Source organism: Myxocyprinus asiaticus, chromosome 14 (genome assembly GCF_019703515.2).
Source record: "Myxocyprinus asiaticus isolate MX2 ecotype Aquarium Trade chromosome 14, UBuf_Myxa_2, whole genome shotgun sequence".
In the NCBI taxonomy this organism is placed as follows: Eukaryota; Metazoa; Chordata; class Actinopteri; order Cypriniformes; family Catostomidae; genus Myxocyprinus; species Myxocyprinus asiaticus.
This window is the reverse complement of record NC_059357.1, coordinates 29,902,369-29,926,553: the sequence shown is the minus strand read 5'-3', so window position 1 is coordinate 29,926,553 and position 24,185 is coordinate 29,902,369. Positions and strand designations below refer to the sequence as shown.

General features: G+C 38.2%; 1 protein-coding gene across 2 annotated transcripts in view; it reads left to right on the top strand.

Moving 5' to 3' along the window:
• The window catches only part of LOC127452338 (protein sidekick-1-like), a 522,949-nt gene that overhangs the window by 390,089 nt on the left and 108,675 nt on the right, over positions 1 to 24,185 (top strand). For both annotated transcript variants that reach the window (XM_051717752.1, XM_051717750.1), the window contains exons 14-15: positions 12,867 to 13,003; positions 17,208 to 17,355. In XM_051717752.1, the coding sequence (XP_051573712.1) occupies positions 12,867 to 13,003; positions 17,208 to 17,355 (285 nt within the window). The remainder of the gene's footprint in view (positions 1 to 12,866; positions 13,004 to 17,207; positions 17,356 to 24,185) is intronic.

The window sequence follows — 24,185 nt, the reverse complement described above, 5'->3', positions numbered from 1 at the left end:
CTCCCCAAGAGTCCCCCCAAAAAAACTAAATATTTGCCCAATTTTTTAACATATAAGTCCCTAAACCCCAGCCTTCTACTTACCGCTTCCTCAAATGCAGCTACACTCCCCATTTCCACACACGCAAAAAGGGTGCTCCACTTGACTTCCCCTTAAAATTACTTGCCTGCCGATCATGAGACTGGCCCAATTTTTAATGTGATTATCCCCTAAATTCATTACCGCCCCATCACCCAAAATACAGAGTCTTGGACAAAACAAAACCTGAATGTTCAAAATATCACACAAATAACTCCGAACCCTCAACCAAAACTCCTGGATCTTAACACACCCCCAAAAGTCATGGGTAGTGTCTCCAACTTCTGATTGGCATCGCCAGCAGGTGGGTGTGTCTTTAAGACCAAGCCTATATAATCTAGAGGGGGTCCAATAAAATGTAAAAATCTATGTAAAATCTTAAATTGCATAAGGCGAACCCTTGCATCTCTAGATACAGACTTGACATTTTTCAGAATCTTAGTCCACACTCCATCCTCCTATACCAAATTCAGATCTTTTTCCCATACTCTCTTGAGAGAAGTCAAGGCTCCATCCCCCAGACTCTGAATTAGCAGGGAGTAATACACTGATGCCTCATGACCTTTTCCAAAAGCAGCAATCACTTCTCCCTAACCACCTGCCGCTTTAAGGGGGTGTGTGCTACTCCCAAAAACAGTACAGAGCATGTGGTGCAGCTGTAAATACTTATAGAACTGAGATCTGGGAATCCCAAACGATGAACCAAATTCTCAAAGATCTCAACACTCCACTCATACAGGTCACCGAGTGTAGTAACCCCCCTCACAATCCACTCTGACCAGCAGAAAGGGGACTTGTTGATACATAATTTGGGGTTCAGCGACATGCTTGAGGCAAAATTTAATTAAATACTCTGGCCACCAAATCACGTGCAAATGTGAAATAATGGGGTGTGATTTAACTTCCCCGGTTACTTTGATAGACAGGCCCTGCAGTGGCAAAATAGGGGCAAGGACTTCTTGTTCAATAGAAAACCAGGGAGGGGCTCTTTCAGGTGGAAGTGACAACTGAGCCAAATGCCTGAGGCCAAACGCATAATAATAAAACAAAATCTTGGGTAGGCCTAGCCCACCTTTGTCCATCGGCCTATGTAACTTATTAAAATGCAATCTGGGACGTTTACCATTCCAAATGAAGGACTTCGCTATGCTATCAAATTGCTTGAAATAAGAGAGGGGGACATTTACAGGGAGAGACTGTAGCAGGTAGTAAGATTTTGGAATACAATTCATTTTAATAACATTAACCTTCCCAATCATCGATAAATGTAATGAAGCCCACCTGCACACATCACTCGAAAACCTTTTTATTAAAGGGTCAAAATGAACACTAACTAAATCAGATAAATTTGCTGGGAATAAAATCCCCAAATACTTAATGCCCTGTTTGGGCCACTGGAAGGCGCCCGGCTGGAAAGCCGTTACTGGACAGTAGGCTGTCAGAGCCAAAGCTTCGGATTTAGTCCAATTGACTTTGTATCCTGAGAACTTGGAAAAGGAATTAATAATTCTGTGGAGGCAAGGCATAGATCTAGTAGGTTCAGAGACAAATAATAAAATATCATCTGCGTAAAGCAGAAGCTTATGCGCCACACCTCCCGCAACCACCCCTGGAAAATCATCCTCCTTTCTTATCTCAGCTGCTAATGGTTCCAGGGCAAGACAGAACAATAAAGGGGAAAGAGGGCAACCCTGCCGAGTGCCCCTATCCAGAGTAAAATAATCTGAAATTAATCCATTTGTTTGTACCGCTGCTACAGGGTGTCTATAAAGTTACTTAATCCAACCAATAAATGTACTCCCGAACCCATACATTTCCAAAATCTTAAAACGATTATCCCATTCTACCATATCAACCGCCTTTTCAGCGTCAAGTGAGATGGCAGCGACCGGAGACTGATCATTCGCTACTGACCACATGATATTGATGAAACACCTAATAATATCAGAAGAGCTGCAGCCCCGAATAAACCCCACCTGATCTATATGTATAAGAGATGTCATAACCTTACTTAATCGGTTAGCCAGAATTTTTGACAATATTTTTACATCTAGTATCAGGGAGATTGGACGGTAACTTTTACACTCGCTTGGATCTTTGTCCTTTTTAAGAATCAGACTGATCCGGGCTTGTGTCATGGTTGGAGGAAGCTTTCCATTCTTTAATAATTCAGTATAAACTTCTAACGAAAGTGGAGCCAGTTCTGTAGCATAGGATCTAAAAAATTCTGCGGCAAAACCATCTGTCCCCGGAGCCTTGCCAGTAGGTAGGGACTTAATTACCTCGTCAAGCTCCTCCAAGGTTATCTCAGAATCAAGAGAGTTTTTTTGCTCAATCGTCAGTTTAGGAAGATCTAATGGTTCCACAAAGTTTCTAATATCTTCATCAGTAGACGAAGATGTGGAACTATAAAGAGCAAGATAGAACTCTTTATTTATAGGCACTATTAATATCAATGGCTGAGGTAAAAATTTCACCACCAGCACATTTCACTGAGGGAATGATAGAAAGAAACTCTCTCTGCTTTATATATCTAGCCAAAAGCTTCCCTGCTTTGTCACCCGACTCAAAGTATGACTGTCTTGCCCTGAATAACCAAAACTCCACTTTCCGTGACAAAATAGTATTATATCTATTTTTCAATTGGGTCAATTCTCTGAGGCCATCAGCTGACATACGATGCTTCAGCTCTGCCTCTGCACTTTTAATATTCTCTTCCAACTCCACGAGTTCTCGTGCTTTGGATTTTTTTTGATGAATGAGGCATACTGTATGATCCGACCCCTAAGAACCGCCTTAAGTGCCTTCCAAACCATGCCCACAGAGGATTCTGAGGACCAGTTGGTCTCCATATAAACATTGATTTCAGTCTTTAGCATTTGTTGGAAATCAGGATTTTGCAAAAGGGACACATTAAGGCGCCAACTATATGATTTCTTTTTCTCTGTATATGGCAACACCTCTAAAATCACCAGGGCATGATCTGAGACTAAGATATTTCCAATTGAGCAATCAACAACAGATGAAATTAGGGATTTGGATATCAAAAAAAAGATCTATTCTAGAATAAATCTTATGGACTGATGAAAAAAATGTACAGTCCCTACCAGATGGGTTCAAAAGTCTCCAAATATCCGTAAGACCAAGATTTTTACACATCCTGTGAAGCGTCAATGTTGCTCTAGGGGGTTTACACACTTTTGCTTCACTGTGATCAAGGACTGAGTCCATCAAAAGATTAAAGTCTCCTCACAATATTATATCATGAGGGGTGCCAGCGGTTTGCAGCATCCCTTCAAGATCTATAAAAAAGCCCTGATCATCAGCGTTAGGTGTGTAAATATTAGCCAAAATCAATCTTTGCCCTTGAATTTCAGCTAAAACAATAATGACTCTCCCTAATTTATCTTTAGTCTGTTTGAGACATTTGAATTGAAGATGTTTATTAATCAATATAATGACTCCCTTGCTCTTACTTGAGCCAGCACTAAAAAAAACATGTCCACCCCATATCTTCCCAAAATTTTCAGCTTCTTGCGGGGAGAGATGTGTTTCTTGAAGAAACACAATATCATATTTCTTATGTTTAAGAAAAGTAATAACCTTCCTTCTTTTTATGGGGTGCCCCAACCCATTCACATTCCATGTGGAGAGAGATAACCCACTTATACTAACATTTGACTTTTTGATATAGTAGAAAAAATAAATTATACAGACCATATTCCCCATTAGTGAAACAATCAAACCCCGAACTTCCCCCTGAACAAAACAAACAGAAAAAAGAAAAACGTGCGCATTAACCCTGCGCACGAAAGCGCCAACCAGCGACAATCCCTCTAAACTCAAATGGTCCATGAACGCCCACAAGCCCCCACGACAACTTTGCCATCGGATTGCTCAATTTTGCCTCACAAATTTGTGAGGCAAATTTACATAATTTACATAACAGAAAATAATTTGTAAAATAAAGCCCAGCCAATAGGAAGAATGAACACAAAGAACGTGTAGATTCATTCACAGGACTGTCTCAAAGGTATGATCTTCCACAAAACAAATTCCAGCTGATATAAAACCATTCAGATTCCTCGGACAGGCAAACGAATATTCAGTGAGCCGGCTGTTATGAGTTCAGCAGATGACGTAATCATTCCAATGTCCCGTAAAAATATTCAACAAAACAACTCCAGCCAGCAGGAGGAATAAGCACGAAGAACAAACAGATTAATCCACAGCTGTTCCAAAGGAGTGTTATTCAATAGAACAAGCTCCAGACACTAGGCGGAACCAATAAAAAAAGAAACAAAACCAGCATTCCGGTTCCCTGGATGGTCGAGTCAATCCACTTGGAGGCTGCATAAAAGTATATACCATGACTTACACAATCCGTCAACTTTAAAAAAGACATCTTTTGTGTGAGCATGTAGATATTTTGTGGTCATCCGTAGTGTCCACTCTCAAACTGGCCGGGAACTTCAATGCAAACGTAATCTTTCATCAATGCAATATTTTCTTTAAGGAAAAGTGTTATTCACAAAACAAACTCTAGCCGCTCGGCGGAGCCAACACAAAAAGCAAAAAGAAACCAAAATGACACCCAGCTTCCTCAAAAGCCAGAGTAAGAACAGCGAGTCGACCCACTCACATGAGAAACACCCAATGGTTTGCTCACCCATTGATTCTATAAAAGACATTGCCTAATTGGGACATGTAAATACTTTGTGACCGTCCTTCATTTCTATTCTCAGTTTGGCTGAGAAAAAGTGATCTTTCGCTGATGTAAGAGTTTCTTACATTCCTTGAAGCGATCGCGTTTCTCTCTTGTCAAACTTGTAAAGTCCGGGAACAAGAAAATATTATGGTTTTTCCAAGAAAGCTTCCCTTTGCTCCTCGCCTGGCGCAACACAAGATCTTTATCGGATGATCTCAGAAATCTGGCCAGAATTGATCAGGGCTTATCTCCTTCAGCAAATCTGTGAGCTGGGACTCTGTGAGCTCGCTCGATTTCCAGCTTGTGGCCTGTTATGTCGAGCAGACTCGGGGAAAAGCTTGTCTAGGAATTTCACCATATCTCTGCCCTCCTCATGCTCAGGAATTCTAACAATTCGAACGTTATTCCTGCGGCTTCTATTCTCAAGATCTTCAAGCTTTTCAAGGAGATGTTCCAAATCAACTTTGGTCGCGGGCGAATTAGCAGTTAATTCCCTCTCCGAAGATTCCAGACAATCGATTCGTCTCTCAACATCAGTCACTCTTGTAACTAACTCAGAGAATTTTATTTCCATCGCCGTAATCAATCGACGTATTACAGTAAGATCCTCCAAGTCAGCAAGAACCTTCGTCAACATCACCAACATGTTGGACAACTGACGCTGGATCACCTCTCCCGCCGCGCCATCCAAATCGAGTACCCGGGCTGTAGGCCTGTTGGGGCTTTCATCCTGAACACGTAAGTGTCTTTTAATATCTCCAGAGCCCAAGGATTTTGACTTTTTTTCTATGTTTTGCCTCAAAGAGCAAATGTGTAACTGGGTGTATCAAATTTCACTAGATTATAACATGAAAATAATTAAACATTTAGCAAAGTGTGCAGAGCTCTTCGCTCACACGTCTGCTTCTTGCATGGTGTCACATGACCTCCAGGAATGTTGGTTCTTCATGTTTTTGAGATGTTACAGACATTACATCAGACATTAGCATAATTAATTTTGATTCAAAGTAAAGCCCAACATCATCCAATCACTGCCAACCATGTTAAAATAAAATGATACATTATAAATTCTGAATCTATGTACTGATTACCATTGTCCCATGTCTGCCAAACATGTTGAGTGGTCCAAACGTCATCTGCAGCCAAAAACTGAACTTTAGGTCGGATTTTAGGAGTGAATTCACCTAGCTGCATAGAGAGTTATAGGATGCTCCCTTGCTCACTATTTAGTGAGTGACTTAACCTCCAGTGTGCTGTCTGTCTGCACTGGTCTCAGAACAGTTCAAAATGCACCTTATTTTCATCCTAACTCCATATAAAGCCTATGAAAGCAAAATGTTTTAGCTTTTGGATGAAACCATTGATTCTCAGTGTGATAATGCACAGTAAATATAGGAATGCATTTACTAATGTTAATGAATAGATCCGTATTGTACAGTGATAACAAAATAAAATATAACAAAATGTATATTAAAATGAAATGAAATGACCCACAGATGTGTTAATGTTATTCAAAATAACAAAAATGTTTTTTCAACTTTTAGGGAATAATGTCCCAAAATCCACATATGTGGACATCATGTTCATCAGTGTGCTGATTCGGTGGCATACCACATGAATTTAGAGATGCTACTCTTTACACCCAAACAGGTTTCAATGAAAATACTTAAAGAGGTTTCTTACCAGAGGCACTTCAGAAGTGTCTTCAAGGAAATCTACGCCATGTTGTTGTGTCACGTGCCCATTCATTCCCTAAGATCTTCATGGTGATCTTGTTCATGTAAGATCGTTGTTATATCATATTTGGCCTCAGCGGTTACACTTTGGGAATTAAAAACAGCCATTTGCGATCGGAGTTTGTGCAATATTTGAAAATTGTTAATCTACCAATAGCAGTTGCGGGGTAAATGAGTCTTATTAGAGCAGATGTGATAATAATGACGATGATTCGTGAAATAAGCCATTCCTGCCATATTTTTTATGTTGGCTACACCTCCAAAACAAGCTTTGAACATTTAAGCTGAATTACTTTACTGCTATTTTTTACAAACTAAAATCACATTTTTAGTAAATTGTACACAGAAATCGAGCAACGAGACGAACACTCCCATTACAATGACTGAAGCTGTCATTCACTACAGGTTTACACTGTTTGAGATCACTAATGCTTCAAACAGAGTTCTGCACTCTCGTGAATGCTCTCATTTAAAACAAAGCTGTAATCAGCATTATAAATCAATTATTTACACAGCATCTATGCCTCGATTAGAACAGGAACATTTTAGTTTTGTCACGTTTCTTGTTTGCTGTGTATTTACCATCTATGTTGCAAGCGAGCGGCGCAACATGCAATGAGTCAGAAATAATTATAAAGTGCTTTTTGCTTTTGATCTACAGCTTTTCAAGTGTCAGGTGATGTTTCTTCAGGATTAATTTTCATGTGCCACTGCGAACAGAGGTGAAACGTAAAGCAAGCATCTGGGCATCAGATGGTTTAAAACTTGCGCATTAGGATCAGTTGTCATTATTGATAGGATGGAGTCTAATTTAAGTGGCTCTGATTGGCCATTGCCATTTCATTGCTCAATGGACATGTCTGTGATTGGTTAGAATACTTAACCACTGCAAAAACACATTGTAAATAGAAACCATTGACGCTGCAGGAGCAGACATAAATTGAACACTGTAATCGTCAGTTTTCACTATTACATAATCGTGGCAGCCGTAATCGTAATCGCAATTAGTTTTTAGATTAATTGTGCAGCCCTAGTATTATCTAATACAAATGTCATTTATACATATTAAGTGTGGCTTAAATGTCCAGATACTTTTTGGGGCCACTGTACAGGTGCATCTCAATAAATTAGAATGTCGTGGAAAAGTTCATTTATTTCAGTAATTCAACTCAAATTGTGAAACTCGTGTATTAAATAAATTCAATGCACACAGACTGAAGTAGTTTAAGTCTTTGGTTCTTTTAATTGTGATGATTTTGGCTCACATTTAACAAAAACCCACCAATTCACTATCTCAAAAAATTAGAATATGGTGACATGCCAATCAGCTAATCAACTCAAAACACCTGCAAAGGTTTCCTGAGCCTTCAAAATGGTCTCTCAGTTTGGTTCACTAGGCTACACAATCATGGGGAAGACTGCTGATCTGACAGTTGTCCAGAAGACAATCATTGACACCCTTCACAAGGTGGGTAAGCCACAAACATTCATTGCCAAAGAAGCTGGCTGTTCACAGAGTGCTGTATCCAAGCATGTTAACAGAAAGTTGAGTGGAAGGAAAAAGTGTGGAAGAAAAAGATGCACAACCAACCGAGAGAACCGCAGCCTTATGAGGATTGTCAAGCAAAATCGATTCAAGAATTTGGGTGAACTTCACAAGGAATGGACTGAGGCTGGTGTCAAGGCATCAACCACACACAGACATGTCAAGGAATTTGGCTACAGTTGTCATATTCCTCTTGTTAAGCCACTCCTGAACCACAGACAACATCAGAGGCATCTTACCTGGGCTAAGGAGAAGAAAAACTGGACTGTTGCCCAGTGTTCCAAAGTCCTCTTTTCAGATGAGAGCAAGTTTTGTATTTCATTTGGAAAGCAAGGTCCTAGAGTCTGGAGGAAGGGTGGAGAAGCTCATAGCCCAAGTTGCTTGAAGTCCAGTGTTAAGTTTCCACAGTCTGTGATGATTTGGGGTGCAATGTCATCTGCTGGTGTTGGTCCATTGTGTTTTTTGAAAACCAAAGTCACTGCACCCGTTTACCAAGAAATTTTGGAGCACTTCATGCTTCCTTCTGCTGACCAGCTTTTTAAAGATGCTGATTTCATTTTCCAGCAGGATTTGGCACCTGCCCACACTGCCAAAAGCACCAAAAGTTGGTTAAATGACCATGGTGTTGGAACCCCATAGAGAATCTATGGGGTATTGTCAAGAGGAAAATGAGAAACAAGAGACCAAAAAATTCAGATGAGCTGAAGGCCACTGTCAAAGAAACCTGGGCTTCCATACCACCTCAGCAGTGCCACAAACTGATCACCTCCATGCCATGCCGAATTGAGGCAGTAATTAAAGCAAAAGGAGCCCCTACCAAGTATTGAGTACATATACAGTAAATGAACATACTTTCCAGAAGGCCAACAATTCACTAAAAATGTTTTTCTTATTGGTCTTATGATGTATTCTAATTTTTTGAGATAGTGAATTGGTGGGTTTTTGTTAAATGTGAGCCAAAATCATCACAATTAAAAGAACCAAGGACTTAAACTACTTCAGTCTGTGTGCATTGAATTTATTTAATACACGAGTTTCACAATTTGAGTTGAATTACTGAAATAAATGAACTTTTCCACGACATTCTAATTTATTGAGATGCACCTGTATATTCTCTCTGTATAAACCTGGGGTCTTGAGCACACTTTTCAAAACCCCAGCCTTTAAGGGACTCCCTGGGGAACATGCAGTACCACCCAGAAATACTTCCTTACATGCTTCATTGCAGTTTGGATACAGGGCTATATAACCCATGCCTTTTGAGGTACAGTATTCACATGGGAACAAAAGTTCTGCTAGATTCTGAAAACACTTATTGGTGGTGCTTGCTAAGGCAAGGAGCTAAGGCATTACTGTGGTGGTAACAAAGCTCTGTACTCAAGAGTTACCTTCAAATATCTGTTACATTACACCTGTCCCAGCAACACAGAGAATGTAACACGTTATGAGTTGTGGACACATTTCTTAATGCGTAGCAAGAAGTGTCTGGGTTCAAATGCTTCACATGTTTCAGGCCTATGTATTAGACTTTGGAATGTAATATGCTGCTAATATGTACATGTTGATACTTTAAATCATGATGCTTATTAAAAAGAGGTGTGACATTACTTTTCCAAGCAATCAAACCTACGATTTGAAAACGGCAAAATAATCCCATAGAGTTACCCAAGCCACATCGAGAGATCGGAATATCAGAGAGACTTCATAGAGGCAACCACCTAGCAACCATCAAGCAACACACTAGCAACCATCCAGAACACCCTAGTAACCTAATAGCAATGTTCTGGCAACCACCCACAACACCATGTCATAGTGGCAGTGAGTTTTGCACAGGCAAGCTCTGCTCACATTTTCCTCAGAAATGTAAAAATCAAGTTAATTGTGCTGCAGTATTGTTTCTTAATCCAGGGAAGTTGCAAAAACCTCCCTTTACCCTTATTTCATTCAATTTCTTCACTCACTGCTGCATCTGCAAACACTATCTGAACAAAATGCTACTCTCCACAGGAGCATGTACACTGACCTTTCTTTCAGTAAACTTTTTTCGCCATAACCTTTCTATCTGGAATCCAATGGCTTATCCATAATCAAAGTTCTGCTAATTGTAACTTTCAAAGACATTTATTTAATCAAAAGAAGTTCTCAAGAGGAAACAGCATTTTTTCCCCATGTTTTTGCTCTTAAACCCTGGCTTTCAAATGCTGGTTGCATATTTATGTGATAGAGTGCTTTGCTAACTCTCCATCCTGAAAAATTGCACTGACCATCTCCTGAAAAGCATTTGACCTTTTAACCTGTCCTTGAGTGGGTAGATTTCTCTGGTCCTGGCTATTTGAAACTCCATTTGTGATCCATGTTTGCTAGCTGAATCCTTTAACCCCAAAATAAAACCTGAATCTTGGCGGCGTAAACATTTAACACCTAAAGCCTTTGTTTTTTACTCCTTACCGCGATATGATAAGGGAATAAACCCCCCTCAGAAGCTCCCCAGAAATAAACTGCTTAGAGCCAGCAGTAACCAGCGGGTGTGTGTATTTTATTTTGATTTCATGAGGCTAATGTTGTGTGGAAGTAAGACTCATTATGTGTTTGTGTTTTTTTTTTTTTTTGGGATCCTCATTAAACTGGTGAAGATGCTGTAGGGGCAACAGATGCTTGTGTGGGATCAGGTAGGCTGTCAGGACGGCGTTGCCCAGTGGCTGAAGTCACCCAGCCGTTGTCTCTCTGACAACTTTTTAGGCCAATGCATCTGACGGGATCACAGCACATGCTGTTAAAATGCCCTTAGCTGAAGAGTCTAACAGTTTCAGCTGATTATTCAATAATCTGAACAATAGCATTAATACATAAATGTTTTTATTTAGTTTAGAAGCTTCTGGAAGCTTTTTTCACCAAGTACAAAAGTACAAGAAATTTCACTTGATGCTGGTGTTGACATAAATTAATGACAAAAAGAGACAAAAGAAGAAGGAATACAATAAAATATGCATAGTATATATATATATATATATATATATATATATATATATATATATATATTGCATTATGTGCAAAATATACCCTAACAGGGTGATCAGGACCCCTCTTGTATCACTCTGAAGGGGTTTATTTTGCTATAATGACAGGCTAACTGTACATTGTCCTCATTATTCCACGGCAACTTAACAAATAGGGTGAATTTGGGTAATATGCAAACTTTTTTTCCACGTTCCACTTTTTACACATTCGGTATTCTGCAATTTACTGTAATTGTCACCCCAAAATTGTAGAACAAGAAATTAGACATTATCACATGACAACCTGCTAGAATTGCATTATGCTAACATAGACTTTCTTGTGAAAGTCAACAGATTTTAGGTGTCCCATATTATCAAAAGTATCAGAGTACCCATTTCAGCCTAAATAAATGAAAATGCAACTTTGGTTTACTTTGTAATACATTTATTTTTGAGAAGAAAGAGACAGTGGACATTGGTCCACTGTCTCTTTCTTCTCAAAAATACATAAATTCATTAACGAGAGACATGAAACTAGCACAGTTATTTACTGCTGGAAATTGGTTGCCTGGGACAACGGTCACATACATACATTTTAGTGATCATTATGCATAAATATTAGACCATGGAATGTCAATTAATAAATCAGAATCAAGTATACCAGAGAGCTGTGTAATAATCAAAGGTATTTAACATTTAAGGAACGTTTTATCTTTGTAGGCCAGAATATACGCAGACATTGTTACATAAAGGAGTATTAGTTCTTATACACCTGTAGAAACTTCATAGTCTTCCTTCCTAGTTTGAAAGGTTACAAACATGTGAAGAAATCTGAAGCTTTGCTGATTTTCTCTATGGATATAATTAAGAGAAGAAAACAAACTTTCCAAGAGCAACTATTGGTGCCTGCTGCCTGCTCTCAGCTGGAGCTCTATCCTCCCCAGAAATGATTAATAAAGTAATCAATAAAATAAAATAAAAAGTGTGTGTGAAGACAAAAATCAAGACAAACACAAATGAACGTCTGCCTTCAACTGGCTGTGATATTGGAGCTGAGTTCGAAAAATCACAATCTTTCTTTGAACGTAGACGAGATATCAGTAGTAGTTAAAATGTGTGAAGATCTGAAAATGGAGTGAGGGGGCCTTAGGGGACGGTCAGTTCAATAGACCCAAATTGCAATAAACACCCTGCGTTCGAAGTGTTCCTCTGAAATTCTGCGTTTGATTTCTCTGTCTTTTCTTATTTTTAAAATCAAGCAGTGTCAGAAATAAAAATTCCCTTTTGTTCATTCCTCTGATTTTTTGTAAATCTTTTTTTTTTTTTAATATTCAAAATATAATATTTTTATTCTAGGGTTAGTTATGTGTTTAGTGCCTCTGCAGACATTGTAATGACCTGTAGCTGTCAGATTTGTATTCGCTGTCACAGAGGCAAGTGTTGTTGAATTTGTTGTTAATATGAAGTGTTTTCATCTAAAATCAGCTCTGAAAACAAACTGTACACTTTTAAGAGTTTCTGCCCTATAGTTTCCTCCATATATTAATTAGTCCCTTTAATAAATTAAATTAGAAGTAAATTAGAGCTTGAGTTGAGCCTCATCAGCTAGCCTTTCCTTTGTGGATACCAAGCTAAATACGTTTACCCTTTATAACTCAAAGATTATATGGGCAGACGAACTTGTGAAATGTGTTTAAAAGTGCTCCTGAAAATGAATTCCACAGGGCAAATATTGCCCCATCATAAAAAAATACATTTCTACCACTAAGTTTTTCAGTATTCGCTGTCCTCTCTTCTCACAGAGAGCTGCCACATTCACCTCGTAACCTGCTGGCCAGTCTTAATGCCAATGACAGCCGCAGTGTGGATCTGTCCTGGATGAGACCCTTTGATGGAAACAGCCCTCTACTGCATTATGTGGTCGAGCTCTCAGAGAACAGTAAGATACATACAGACACTCTCACACACTGGTTTTCCCATTAATCCAGACTTGTCCTTAGTCTGGGTCAGATATGTAGTAACCCCATGTCCAATGATGCAATATGCAATCTCGGTGGGGCTTCAACCATATATGCCTTTGAAGGCAGCATTTTCAGGGGTGAGTGTTTGAAGAAGCTGTTTGAAAACAGTGTTTATTTTTTGCAATTCTATTTGGTGACTCTAGCAGCACAGAAATTACATACTTCAGCTATAAGTTTGCAAGGCATAAAAACACATGCACGAGATCAACAAATATAAGATGTAGTGACAACACCACACTGCCCCAAGTGGGCAAGTGATAGTTCCATCAAATGCCCTAAAATTTTCTCACACTGGCTTTGGGCCAGCAAGCCATCTTAATTGTTGAGCCCTAAGTTCTGTAGTCTAGTTAGCTCAGTGCCTTATTCACAACCCTGCTGTAATGGATGTGAATGTTCAGTTGAGAGCAAGCACGCAGCTGCTCTCTGTGTCAACACTGCATGCTATGAGTTGATCTGAGTTAAGTAGTGTCGCCCCTTTACTGTGGTGTAAAAGGCTGCACTGTACAGAGCCAGGGAAAACCCACCCGAGTAGATTGATCTTCCCTGGCTGAAAGAGGACAGTGAGGAATGTGTTGGAGTGGAGGTGAAGATAACTGGTGCTGCTGGGTGTAGTAGGGCTGGGAAGTCCCATTAGAAACACCTATCAGCACAAGTGAGAAAAATCTGCTCTCTCTCGCACTGAAATTTTTACTTTCAAAGACCCAAGTTTAGTTTTCTCTAGGACAGTTTCCCAATTTTAAAGCTAGCAATGCATTGAAAAAGCATTGTTAAAAAATAATAGTTGCATTTATAAACTGAGCAAAAAATAAACGTCCTCTCACTTTCAACTGCTTTTATTTTCTGCAAACTTAACATGTGTAAATATTTGTATGAACATAAAAAGATCCAACAACTAAGACATAAACTGAACAAGTTTCACAGACATGTGACTAACAGAAATGGAATAATGTGTCCCTGAACAAAGGGGGGGGGGGGGGGGGCAAAATCAAAAGTAACAGTCAGTATGTCGTGTGGCCACCAGCTGCATTAAGTACTGCAGTGCATCTCCTCCACGTGGACTGCACGAGATTTGCCAGTTCTTGCTGTGAGATGTTATCCCACTCGTCAACACCAAGGCACTTGCAAGTTCCCGGACATTTCTGGGGAGAATGGCCCTAGCCCTCACCCTCCGATCCAACAGGTCCCAGACGTGCTCAATGGGATTGAGATCCGGTCTCTTCATGGCCATGGCAGAACACTGACATTCCTGCCTTGCAGGAAATCATGCACAGAATGAGCAGTATGGCTGGTGGCATTGTCATGCTGGAGGGTCATGTTAGGATGAGCCTGCAGGAAGGGTACCACATGAGAGAGGAGGATGTCTTCCATGTAACGCACAGAGATTACCTGCAGTGACAATAAGCTCAGTCTAATGATGCTGTGACACACCGCCCCAGACCATGACAGACCCTCCACCTCCAAATCGATCCCGCTCCAGAGTCCGACCATCACCCCTGGTGAGACAAAACTGTGACTCGTCAGTGTAGAGCACTTTTTGCCAGTCCTGTCTGGTCCAGCGAAGGTGGGTTTGTGCCCATAGGTGACATTGTTGCCGGTGATGTCTGGTAAGGACCTGCCTTACACCAGGCCTACAAGCCCTCAGTCCAGCCTCTCTCAGCCTATTGCAGACAGTCTGAGCACCGATGGAGGGATTGTAAAACATAGCTTAAATATTGATCTTGAGAAAGTCAGCCAGGAAAGCTTATGCAATACTGAAAAATTAGGATAGCTTCTGTTAGGATAGATATTTCTGGCTGTGTGTAGCACCTGCCACTCTGCATATCCTTCCAAAGAATCCTGAGATTAGAAAAAGCACCTAAAGTTAATTTTTAGCAATGTGATCGAGATCATTTTAGTCTTATTTTAATTATTTGTGCAGCACATTTTAGAGTGAATTGTCTTTTAAACCTGTCACAATGTAATGTATACTTTGAGAAGAGGCTGTTAATGAAGGGTTGAGCAGTTAAAAACTATACTGGATGCAACAGCAAGCAATGCAGAAGGGCATTTACACTGAAGTCTTCAAGCAGCAAAAATGGCCAGTTCAATTCTAAGGATTAGAGAAAGGGTGGAAAATGATCATATAAAACAAGTTTAGGACTGCTTTTGGTAAAGAAAAATAAAAGGAGTATGAAAAAAAATATAACAAAACAAAAATAATAATGAACATATGAAAAGAACCTTTTAAGGTCTTTTAATCTGAAGCTTGTACTGATCAGCACAGTCTTGTATTTAATTAATTTTTCTGAAGGGTCTGAAGCCACATGGCCTGGTCATTAAGTGTCATTAAGTAATAATAGCGAACTTGTATTCTGAGAGGCATCCAGACACAAGCATGTTATGTAATTATGAGTGGATGACTAATCTGTGTAAAAAAAAAAAGTATCATGTAATTATGCTTGATAATGCATGCATGCAAATTAATATCCTTTAATATCATAAATGTCACCATCTGTCTGCCACAAGATAATGTCGGTAGCATGCTATAATAACCTTAATAAATAACATTTACAAATATTTTTACATTATAGATTGCCTAACAGGTTATTAAAGAAAGGAATTGTTCACCCAAAAATGAATCTGTCATTTACTCTTCCTCATGTGTTCAAAACCTGTATGACATTTATTTTCTTATGTGGAATGCAGATATTTTACATGATGTCCAGAGTAGGGGTCTTCATGGGTCCACTTGGATCCGAAAACCCGAGGTTCGACCCGAGACCCGCGCAGGTTCGGGTCCAAAACTTTGACGAGTGCCTTGGACACGGGTTGGGATTGATATTAATAGTCTCAAATTCTTTTAAAATATGCCAACATTCCATTATTCGTTTCGGTGTTTAACAATATTGTATTATTTAAAACAAATATATATTAAATAATCCTATGACAATGTTATTATCTCACTTTTTCTCTTTTCTCTGACAATCCGCGCTCCTACATGCAATTTACCAAACCCACTGCCTATGCCAAGAGCTCCTGCACCACTGTGTGATTGTAAAAACAAAGCGATTGCACTTCAGTAGGGTTTACCAGTCAGTAATTTTAATACAACATCACAAACATTATTATCCCCCTTCTTCTCTTTTTCTTGTCAATCCTTGCTTCTATGTGTAAATTACCAAACCCTCCTGGATAATGATGCAAGCAGGCTGTGCAGACATCGCTGCCTTTTTACATTCGGGTCCGGCTGGGTTCGAAAAAAATTGCCGTTATGTTGGACTTGGGTCTAATTTGATCAGGTCTGTCTCGGGTCGGGTTTTCTTTTTAAAATGTAATTTATGCACGTCGGGTTTGGGTAAGAAGTTATTCGGGTCGGGTACAGACTCTTTTTTTTTTATATAATATGGACTAGGGCTGTCATGATCCAAAAATGACAAAAGGTACCATAAATGTAGTCCATTGGGCTCGAGCTCTATATTCCAAGTCTTCTGAAGCTTTAAGATAGCTTTATGTGATGAACATATTTGCTGAAAATCTTCCCCGCTGCCGTAGCTCTGAAATCTTATTTGTGATCGTGTTCAATAAAATATGGCACGTCAGGACAGAGACATCACTGCAAGTTTAAATTCAATGACAAGGCATGTTAGAGCGAATAACGTCAACATCATTGACGTCAAACTTGCTGTGATGTCTCGGTCCTGACGTGCCATATTTGAATAGAATACAACCGTAAATGTAGAATATGTGGCGTACTATGAACTACATTTAAGGTACTTTATAGTGCTTTTCCCCCATTATGAAAATGAGCACTCTGCATTCTGTAATAAATCATTTAGCGTGTTCCAAAGAAGAAGAGACAACATGAGGGTGAGTAAATGATGACAGAATATTCATTTTTGAGTGAATTAAGCTGTTGAAGAGGTGCCAAAGCATGAAAACCTTAAAAGTTAATAAAATATATTATGTAGACATAACAATTGTTACTAATATAGCATAAAAAGAGATTAGCCAATCATAACATATTTACGAATAGAAATCGAATAGAAGTACAGTATCAAGAAAAGGCTGTTTATATCTAAGTGTCAGAGAGGGTGGTAAATGGTCATGTAAAATGAAATTATGGCTTGTATTATCGTGTTCCAGATTCCCCTTGGAGAGTGTACTTGCCTGATGTGGACCACACCGTAACAGGGGCCATAGTAAAGGGACTAACTCCAGCCCGCTCATACCAGTTCAGGGTCTGTGCGGTCAATCAGGTGGGCAAAGGACAGTACAGCACCGAAACTAACAGGTAAGAGGTTATGCTTGTCAACACCAGCATACATTGTTGTACAGTTCATTGCACTGTTAGAATCATCAGTTTTTATTGTTACAGTCATTCTTGGTCAGTATCAAGCTCATAATAACCCAGAATCACTCTGTGGTCTGTTGCCACCCATCAAGATTGTCATTGTTTTAAATGTGTGTTCTATCAGTGATCTGCAGCCCACAGTTTTAAGTGTGTCTTGCTGAGCCTGAAATCACAGCACACTGAGCTGTTTCTCTCTCAGGTTGTGAGTGGCAGACCTCTGCCTTCACCTCTCTCTCTAATCAGACCCGCGAGCTGCTTGCTTTCACAGGCCTGCAGCTGCAAGTGGCAGACACCTCAATCCCAACGAGTCCTCCAATTCTCGTCTGCTCCACATGTGGCAAAACACACCATTTCTGTTTTATGAGAAAGGGAGGAGGTGTTGTCTTCCACCAACATCTCACTTTAAAATCAATCATTTTTACTTAGCTGAAATCACAATGAAAGTAAGACACAACACAATGGAAAAACCACAGCACAATGAAATTATTAGATAAAAACAAAAACTTACTTCTCTTTAATTGCCCTGGACAACGCATACCTAGTTGGGTTTCTACCAGAGCTATTATTGCACATAACATTTGCAAGTGCTCAAAGTGGACCAGTACTCACCGGTACGCCAGACCGGCAGATGCAGAAATGACGTCACAGTACCAGCATCTATTCTTGCGTACCGACCGCACTTATAAGGTTCTCCCACTCAGACAGAGATACTCTCAGGGGAAATTTTGCTGCTTAATTTTTATTGTGTTGTGGCTTATTTTCATTTTGCTGTGGATAATTTCATTTTTGTTGTGTCTTATTTTCATTGTGCTATGGCTTAATTTAGTTTAGTTGTGGCTTATTTCTGTTGTGCTGTGGCTTTTTGGTTTTGTTGTATCTTAATTTTGCTGTGTTTTGTCTTTATTTTGTTGTGTTGTAGCTTAATTTTGTGTGTGTTGGCTTAATCTCATTGTGTTGTGTCTTATTTTCATTGTGCTGTGGCTTAATTTAGTTTAGTTGTGGCTTATTACTGTTGTGCTGTGGCTTTTCGGTTTTGTTGTATCTTAATTTTGTTGTGTTTTGGCTTTATTTTGTTGTGTTGTGGCTTAATTTTGTGTGTGTTGGCTTAATCTCATTGTGTTGTGTCTTATTTTCATTGTGCTGTGGCTTAATTTAGTTTAGTTGTGGCTTATTACTGTTGTGCTGTGGCTTTTCGGTTTTGTTGTAGCTTAATTTTGTTGTGTTTTGTCTTTATTTTGTTGTGTTGTGGCTTAATTTTGTGTGTGTTGGCTTAATCTCATTGTGTTGTGTCTTATTTTCATTGTGCTGTGGCTTAATTTAGTTTAGTTGTGGCTTATTACTGTTGTGCTGTGGCTTTTCGGTTTTGTTGTAGCTTAATTTTGTTGTGTTTTGGCTTTATTTTGTTGTGTTGTGGCTTAATTTTGTGTGTGTTGGTTTAATCTCATTGTGTTGTGTCTTATTTTCATTGTGCTGTGGCTTAATTTAGTTTAGTTGTGGCTTATTTCCATTGTGCTGTGGCTTTACGGTTTTGTTGTAGCTTAATTTTGTTGTGTTTTGTCTTTATTTTGTTGTGTTGTAGCTTAATTTTGTGTGTGTTGGCTTAATCTCATTGTGTTGTGTTTTATTTTCATTGTGCTGTGGCTTAATTTAGTTTAGTTGTGGCTTATTTCCATTGTGCTGTGGCTTTACGGTTTTGTTGTAGCTTAATTTTGTTGTGTTTTGTCTTTATTTTGTTGTGTTGTAGCTTAATTTTGTGTGTGTTGGCTTAATCTCATTGTGTTGTGTTTTATTTTCATTGTGCTGTGGCTTAATTTAGTTTAGTTGTGGCTTATTATCGTTGTGCTGTGGCTTTACGGTTTTGTTGTAGCTTAATTTTGTTGTGTTTTGTCTTTATTTTGTTGTGTTGTGGCTTAATTTTGTGTGTGTTGGCTTAATCGCATTGTGTTGTGTCTTATTTTCATTGTGCTGTGGCTTAATTTAGTTTAGTTGTGGCTTATTACTATTGTGCTGTGGCTTTTCGGTTTTGTTGTAGCTTAATTTTGTTGTGTTTTGGCTTTATTTTGTTGTGTTGTAGCTTAATTTTGTTATGCTGTGGCTTTCTCGTTGTGCTGTAGCTTATTTCTGTTGTATTTTCTGCTTTTATTTGCTTTGCTAATTTGGTTGTGTTGTGCACCCCTCGGCCACTGTACAGCGCAAGTGAGAAAGAGCAACAAAAAATTGAAAAGAATCTTCTGGCAGGCTCAATGAAACGATTGAGGTATCTGTGCCTCTACCCTTGCAGCATAAAAACATTCCATGTATGTTTGTGTGAATAATAAAAGCGTTATAGTAAATGCAAAGAGTTGTTAAAGGAATCATTTACCCAAAAATACAAATTCCACCATTTACTCACCCTCATGTCATTCCAAATAAGTGTATGACTTTCTTTCTTATGTGGAACACAAAAGGTAAACTTTAGAAAATATCCTGGCTACTCTTTTCCATATAATGAAAGTGAAAGGTGACTGGAGATGTCAAGATCCGAAATGACAAAAAGCATCATAGAAGTATCATAAAAGTAGTCCATAGGACTTTGTGTTATATTCAAATTATTCTGAAGCCATAAGAAAGCTTTGTGTGAGAGAAAAAAAACTACATTTAAGTTGTTGTTCACTGAAAATCTTAACATCCACCTTTAGCACACCTCGTCAAGTTCATAAGAGAAGTATTAATGTCTGATTCATGAATGAGTTGCTCTTTTAAACCGAATCTTTTCAATGAATTAATTGATCCATTTTATGAAACCTGTCTGAATTATTTATTCATAAATTGGAATTACTCAATGATTCATTGCAGCTGTTAACAGCTCACTGGAGGGGAAGATTATCTGTGAACAACCAATTAAATTTGGGTGATAGAGCTATTGTATTGCATCAGAACATTTCAAATATAGGGTGAGTTGTATTGAGTTTTAAAATACACTTATGGTTCTTTTTAGGGATTTTCGGAGCCCCAGTCCAAATTTACTTTCATTATATGAAAAAGAGTGGCAAGGATATTCTTCACATATTCACCTTTTATCTTCCACTAAAGTCATATGGGTTTGAAATGACATGAGGGTGAGTAAATAAAGAGTGAATTTTGCTTTTCTCCACATTTAATCTTTTAAATTTAGCTCAGCACTGAGCCTGACTTTCATATATATATATATATATATATATATATATATATATATATACACACACTGGCGGCCAACAGTTTGGAATAATGTACAGATTTTGCTGTTTTGGAAGGAAATTGGTACTTTAATTCACCAAAGTGATCCCAAAGTATAGTCAGGACATTACTGATGTAAAAAACAGCACCATCACTATTTCAAAAATGTAATTTTTGATCAAATCTAGACAGGCCCCATTTCCAGCAGCCATCACTCCAACACCTTATCCTTGAGTAATCATGCTAAATTGCTAATTTGTTACTAGAAAATCACTTGCCATTATATTAAACACAACTGAAAGCTATATGGTTCATTAAATGAAGCTTAACATTGTCTTTGTGTTTGTTTTTGAGTTGCCACAGTATGCAAAAGACTGGCATGTCTTAAGGTCAATTTTAGGTCAAAAATGGCAAAAACGAAACAGCTTTCTCTAGAAACTCATACATCAGAGTCTCTAGTTTGAGAAATAGACACCTCACATGTCCTCCGCTGACAGCTTCATTGAATTCTACTCGCTCAACACCAGTTTCATGTACAACAGTAAAGAGAAGACTCAGGGGTGCAGGCCTTATGGGAAGAATTGCAAAGAAAAAGCCACTTTCAGAAAAACAAAAAGAAAATGTTAGTGATGGCAAAGAAACACAGACACTGGACAACAGATAATTGGAAAAGAGTGTTATGGATCTTAACCCCATTGAGCATTTGTGGGATCAGCTAGACCGTAAGGTGCATGAGAAGTGCCCGACGAGACAGCCACATCTACGGGAAGTGCTACAGGAAGCGTGGGGTGAAATGTCACCTGAGTTTCTGGACAACTGACAGCTAGAATGCCAAGGATCTGCAAAGCTGTCATTGCTACACGTGGAGGATTTTTTTTAATGAGAACTCTTTGAAGTAGTTTAAGAAGTTCTGAACATTTTTTTCAAATTGTAATAGTAATGTTTCACATTAGTAATGCCCTGACTATACATTGTGTTCAGCTGAATGCCACTTTGGTGAATAAAAGTACTAAATTCTTTCCATAAGAGCAAAATCTATACATTATTCCAAACTATTGGCCACCAGTGTATATATACACTACCGGTCAAAAGTTTTGAAACACTTACTCATTCTTTATTATATTTTTTTTCTTCACATTTTAGAATAATAGTAAAGTCATCAAAACTATAGAATAACATAAGTGGAACTATGGGAATTATGTAGTGACTAAACAAAATCCAAAATAAATCAAAACTGTGTTATATTTTAGCATCTTCAAAGTAGTCACCCTTTGCCTAGAATTTGCAGACATGTACTCTTGACATTTTCTCAACCAACTTCTTGAGGTATCACCCTGGGATGCTTTTAAACAGTATTGAAGGAGTTCCCATCTATGTTGGGCACTTATTGGCTGCTTTTCTTTATTATTTAAACGTTTTTTTTTTTTTTTATTACATTTTAGTTTTATAATGAAATAAATTAATATGTTGGCACAATTATATTTTTGTCTACAAAACTAATTTCAAACATTTAAGCATACACCTTCAGATCAAAAGATTTTTAAGATCATGAGAAACATTTTCAGTCATGTTTCAAAACTTTTGACCGGTAGTGTATATATATATATATATATCCAGGGTTGGGGAGTAACGGAGTACATGTAATGGCGTTACGTATTTAAAATACAAAATATAAGTAACTGTATTCCACTACAGTTACAATTTAAATCAGATGGAAAACATTTATACATATAAATGATGCGATCCAAAGTGCATTTGAACAGCGGTGAAACACTTTCTTATGATGTGTTACATTCATACAGACAGAGAAGTAAGTTTGAAGTAAGTTTGGAGCAGAAGAAATAGTAATAAACCTTGTGTAAATTGTCAGCTTTACGCTAAGCTAAAATCCTATTTCTAGCCATTTTACATGCACACGTTACCAGACATGATCATATTATTTTATCAAGAAAATTCACATTGGATCATAATTTCTTTTTTTCTAGTAAGACCTTTGATATTAGGGCAAAAATCTTATTCTTGATAATAATTAGGATTCCTCCGGTAGGAGGAAACCTATTGTTATTGGTGGTTTTATTATTATTATTATTATTATTATTATTATTCTCCTTGCGCCCCAATATCTCAAAAAGTCACCAGTCAAAAAATGTCTAATTTGGCCACTGGGAACCCCCGCACCAAGAATGGCCCACATTTGCCCTTATTGTGCACTACAGGCCACGCCCAAATGTCCCATTTTCAAAGTGATGGCATTTCCACCCCATTTGTCCAATTCTTCTGAAACTTGGTACATGCCTCATTTCTCATGGGGAACAAAAAAGCCTCAAGGACCCATACGGACCGCCATTATGGATTTTCCTGTACAGTGAAAATTTGGGAAAACCTACAAAAATCTTCTTCTCTTGAACTGTAGATCCAATTGATTTGAAATTTGGTACCCATGTGTAGAGTTGATGTCTTTCAACTTGTTACTTAGCAAAAATGAATACAATACAAAATGGCTGAAAGGGGCATATTTATGTAAATGTTCACATTGCCTCAATATATATGTGTCAATAAATCAAATGTTATTTTGACTGATGGTTTTTATTCTATAATCTGTAGTGGAATACATTTCAAAAGTAACCCTCCCAAACCTGTGTATATATATATATATATATATATATATATATATATATATATATATATATATATATATAGCTGCTTAAACCTTTTCCTTCGTGAGTTTACTGAAAGCTAAACAGGCAACAAAAAATTGAAAAGAATCTTCATGCAGGCTCAATGAAATGATTGAGGTATCTGTGCCTCTGCCCTTGCAGCTGAAAAAGATGTTCCATTTACGTTTGTGTGAATAATAGAAGCGTTCTAGTAAATGTAAAGAGTTGTTAATGAGGAAGTGATTTAAAGGAAACCAAGCAATCAGCATGAGGCAGTCGGGTAATATCAGCTCTCTCCAGACTTCACATCTATTCTCTCCTACCGATGCTTTCTGGCTTATCTGAACACCTGCCCGGCTGAAATAATGTCATCATGTCTATGACCATCCATGCAAAGTGAATGTTGAAACTGAACTTTTTCACTTTCTGACCCATTCCGTGAATGCAGTATTTGTTAATTTGTCTTTGAAAAATATTTATGTCACCAAGGTTAATGTGGAAAGTAATCTCATGGGAGAACATATTAAACTTTAAAGACCTACAGTAGCTTCTTAACTCTTAACTCAACCTCAATTAATGCTTAACTGTATCAGGCGTGCTCACGGTCCACATTTATTTGGTAAATTATATTCTGGATTGTCAGTGTGACTATTCAAGTGGAGCCAGTTAAAAGCATTTCATACCTGATATTTTGTTTTCATATTATCATGTATAATCATCTTAAGTAGGTTTAAACAATTACTGATCATTTGAATTGTTTTTTCTTTTTCTTTTGCATGAATACTCAATTTATGTTTGGGTGCTATAGAGTTGAATCCTATATTAAGATCCAAATAATAGATCCACAAAAGGCTGTTTGCACCACCAATGATGTGGGTCACTGAGTGGTTGTATTGTTGGTCATGTTCCTACTACTGG